The sequence below is a fragment of the Medicago sativa genome, chromosome 6 (assembly GCF_051527215.1).
Source record: "Medicago sativa cultivar Bolivia chromosome 6, Bolivia_mono, whole genome shotgun sequence".
Taxonomy (NCBI): Eukaryota; Viridiplantae; Streptophyta; class Magnoliopsida; order Fabales; family Fabaceae; genus Medicago; species Medicago sativa.
Window position 1 is genome coordinate 28,340,789 of NC_140754.1, and position 3,628 is coordinate 28,344,416.

At 39.9% G+C, this 3,628-nt stretch overlaps 1 protein-coding gene across 1 annotated transcript; it reads right to left on the reverse strand.

Annotated features, from left to right (window-relative positions):
- Positions 1-644: 644 nt before the first annotated feature.
- On the reverse strand, positions 645-3,428 carry LOC146914330 (uncharacterized). Its single transcript, XM_085721046.1, has 2 exons — positions 1,487-3,428; positions 645-1,351 (listed from the first exon to the last, which is right to left on the reverse strand). The coding sequence occupies exons 1-2, from the start codon at positions 3,426-3,428 to the stop codon at positions 645-647; spliced, it is 2,649 nt and encodes an 882-aa protein (XP_085577172.1).
- Positions 3,429-3,628: the final 200 nt, after the last annotated feature.

Below are 3,628 nucleotides of genomic sequence, written 5' to 3' on the forward strand. Positions count from 1 at the left end.
TTTGCAAGGTGTTTGATGATAGTTTTGATAACTGTACTTGCGAATTGGATTATTGATTGTTAATTGTTGATTGACAAGGTGAAATGGTATATGTGTATGATACACTTGTGGAGATGAACTTGGAATGATAATATGCATGAGTTGAGATTACTTGTGAATAATATGTATGAATTGCTATTCTTGAATATATCCTTTCATTTCCAATGTTCATAATAAATGTTTTTCGTGGATTATGATGATGTAATGCTAACCCTCAGTGGTTTACCACCTACCTTTCTGTATGGACGGGTAGATGGAATGCATGATGCTTAGTTGTTGCTTGTTGATGCCGAGGAGTGGAGTTCCTCTTTTTCATGCAAGTGTCTAGATTAGGGCTCTGATTTAGGATAGTCTTTGCATGTTGTTTATTTGACTTTGTATTTTGGAGTTGTGGAGATATTCTGTTATTTGAGATTTGGAGAATACATTTGTATTATGTTTGGAGATCCAGAGATTTTTATGAATTTATCTGTTTGTTCCGCTGCTATGTTGTGTAACATGATCTTTATGCATGTATGATTTGTGGTTTATTCGCAGACGTAACATCTATTTCTAGAATATTTCTGATATATTCGCACGTTTTACCGCTTAATAGAAATAGGGTGTTATAGCTTCTGCTTTAGCAGCTTGAACATCCTTGCTTCCCTTGTCATATAATCTGCTTCTGAGTAGAAAGGCTCATTAGCCAGAAGCAGCTTGGGACCTCTAGCTCTTTTAGCTGATTGAGAGTTCTTAAAGAATCTCCTGACAATAGCAGCTTTTGTCTTTATACACTTGTTGCTCACTGCATCTAACAAGTCATAAGCTTTCTTCTTCAAGGATGACCATTGCTCTTCATACGCAATTGGAAAATCAAGCAGCCTTCTGAGCTGAATCAGATCTTCCATTTCAGAACTGATCTTGAGTAGCTCAGTTACATTGTACTCAGATTCCAGGATGTCTAAGGGTGGTTGATCAAGGATTTCTAAGTCTGAGGATTGGTCAGAAGCACTAAGGGATAGATTTTGATCAAGGTTGGACTCTGGAAAGGTGAGTTGTTCAGATTGGGTTGAGGAAGATGGTTGGTCAGAAGCAATGTGTACAGATGAAGTTGAGGCTAGGAAGTTGACTTGATGATTGTCAATATCCATAGGTGAGGCTTGCTCTGGTTGTGGGTTTGGTTGGGGTTCAGCTTCAATGTTGGTTGGTGGTTGTTGGGGTGATGTTTGCTCTGTTTGAATGTTGGGTTGTGGGTCACTATCAGCTTTGGGTGATTGTTGTTGTTGGGGTGATGAGGGCTTGTGTGGTTCTGGTGTTTGTTGTTGGGGGCTTTCTGAAACAATCTTCTCAGAAGCAACTGCTTCTGAAGTTGTTTCAGAGGCTTTCTCTGAGTTAAGCTCAACATTTTCTGATACAACCATGTTGATGGGTTGAATGTTGAGAGGTTGAGGGTGATGACGAAGAATACTATCAATGACTCTGTCTCTTCTCTCAGCTATTTCTTCTAACCTTTCATTAATTATGTGACCAACAGGCTCATAAGTGCTTGACTGAGAGGGCTTTTTGTTGGTCTTGGTTGATGTTGAATGGCTTTTTACTAGTTTCGGGTAGCGTTGTCCTAGGGGTTTATCATCATCAGAATCAGAGGATGATGATAAGGATAAGGATAAGGATGAGGAATCTGAGGATACATTGATTACTTCTGCTGGCTTAACATCCGAGTCCTTCTGAAGACCTTCAACACTGTTTGCAAACAACAATAAATCCTCTACTTCTGAGGTGACTTGATTTTGAAGATCCTTAGCAGCTTGAATGGCTTCTGCAGCAACAACAGCATCATCTTTAGTCACAAAGCTAGATGCAGGAACTTCAATCTCTTTTGATAGCAAAAAGGCCTTCTGAAGAGCCTGAGCAGCAGCTTCTTCCTCCTTTTTCTTCTTCAATTCCCTTGTAACCAGATCAGTTGAGGCTTCCACACCTTCTACTTCTTCAATGACATAGGGAGATTCCATTATCTTCCTAATTGCAGGTTTCCTCTCCTTCTTAGGTACTGGAGGATGTTCAGGAGCTGTTATAGTCTCAGAAGCAGCAACTTTGCCACTTCTGGTCTTTCTCTTCAGGACCACATTAGTGTCCAGATCCTGAACTTCTTTCTCAATTGATGATAATCCAAACCCACCAATTTTCAGCTTGTCGGAAGTTTTCTTCTTCTTGGAAGAATTCTCCACTTCCAAGTACTCTTCTTCTGACACTTTCTTTTTCTTACTCTTCCTGCTTCCCTCAACAGGTAGCTTACTTCCTGGCATCTCCTCAGGAACTTCCTCTAAACCAATAAACTCACCTGTTGTTGAAAAATGATCACTAAGAAGTGCCATTTGAACTGCAAGTGAATCCTTCTTACAGATTGGAGGGAAATCAGCATTCAGTTGCGAGACAACCATGGATTCACTGATATCTGACTCCAGAGGTGTGAACTCTTGAATCAGGTTCATGCTTTTCAATGTTCTTCCATTGATTACTTTGCCAACCACTGTATCCAGCATTTTATCAGTGTAGAACCTTGTTGCACTGAGTGCAGCAATTACTCCTCCTTGATGGAAAATTTCAGAGAGTAGTCTTCCATAAGGTACCCAGAATCTGTTCTTGTTCTGACTTCTCCAAAGTTGATTCTCCATGAATTTGAAGATATACTTTGGTAAGTTGATTTTCTCCCCTTTGATAAGATGATAAGCGAAGACTTTTTGAGCCAAAGAGGGTTTGTCATTTCCACCACCTTTTGGTAGCAAGTTCTCATATTGGATTTTCAGGAGTATCTTCTTTTCCATATCCAAGTCAGCATACACCTGTGGTGCTGTTGAGTTGAAGAGAGTCATGTTGACTTTGTCATCCCAGAAGCTTTCTTTTGAATTAGAAATCTCTATTCCAGAGTATTTTCCAGACGCTTCTACACCAATTACTGAAGCAATCACCTCCTGAGTGATTCTTATGGGAACTCCCATCATTGTTGACCTGATTTCAGTTCCCTTAAAAGGTTCCAGCATCATTTCTTCCCTTGTTTTCTCAGCAAGTTCTGGATAACATAGGATCAAATTCTTTTCCTCTTCTTCTGCTGCCTTTTTATCAAAGATAGATGCCCTTACCCAGAAATGCCTTACCAAGGCTTTGTACGAAGGACCATTCAGCATCCTAAAGTACTCCTGCCAGCCTTGAGTATTGTAAAAACCCTTGATGTTACACCCGTGATGCAGAAGAGATGAGAAATCAACCGGATTTTCAATCTGTACACTCAACTGATGTTTTTTAAGCTTCATGGTATATCCACCCATCAGATAGACAGCCCTTTCTGGTTGTTGTTGTTGCATGCTGGATGTAGATTCTGGAACGTCTAGTTGCGAGCTTGATGATGCCATTGAATGATGATGATGATTTAGGGTTCTAGGTTTGAGGATTGCGCTTACTTCGCAAGAACGGGTTTGAGAGCAAAGTGTTTGTTGTGAAGTGAGTAGTGTGTGAATTGACAATGTGTTAAGAGTAAAAACGATTGCAATTCAGTAAAAGAAACAAACAAACATAACATTAATGACAATTGGGGGCGCGTGAAAGTACTTTC

Bases quoted from the DNA above. Each gene is read 5' to 3' on its own strand.
- LOC146914330 (XM_085721046.1), bottom strand. From the start codon at position 3,428: ATGGCATCATCAAGCTCGCAACTAGACGTTCCAGAATCTACATCCAGC. The intron at 1,352-1,486 runs GTATTCTTCGTC...AGATTGTTTCAG, and splicing joins AAGAGACAGAGTCATTGATA to AAAGCCCCCAACAACAAACA.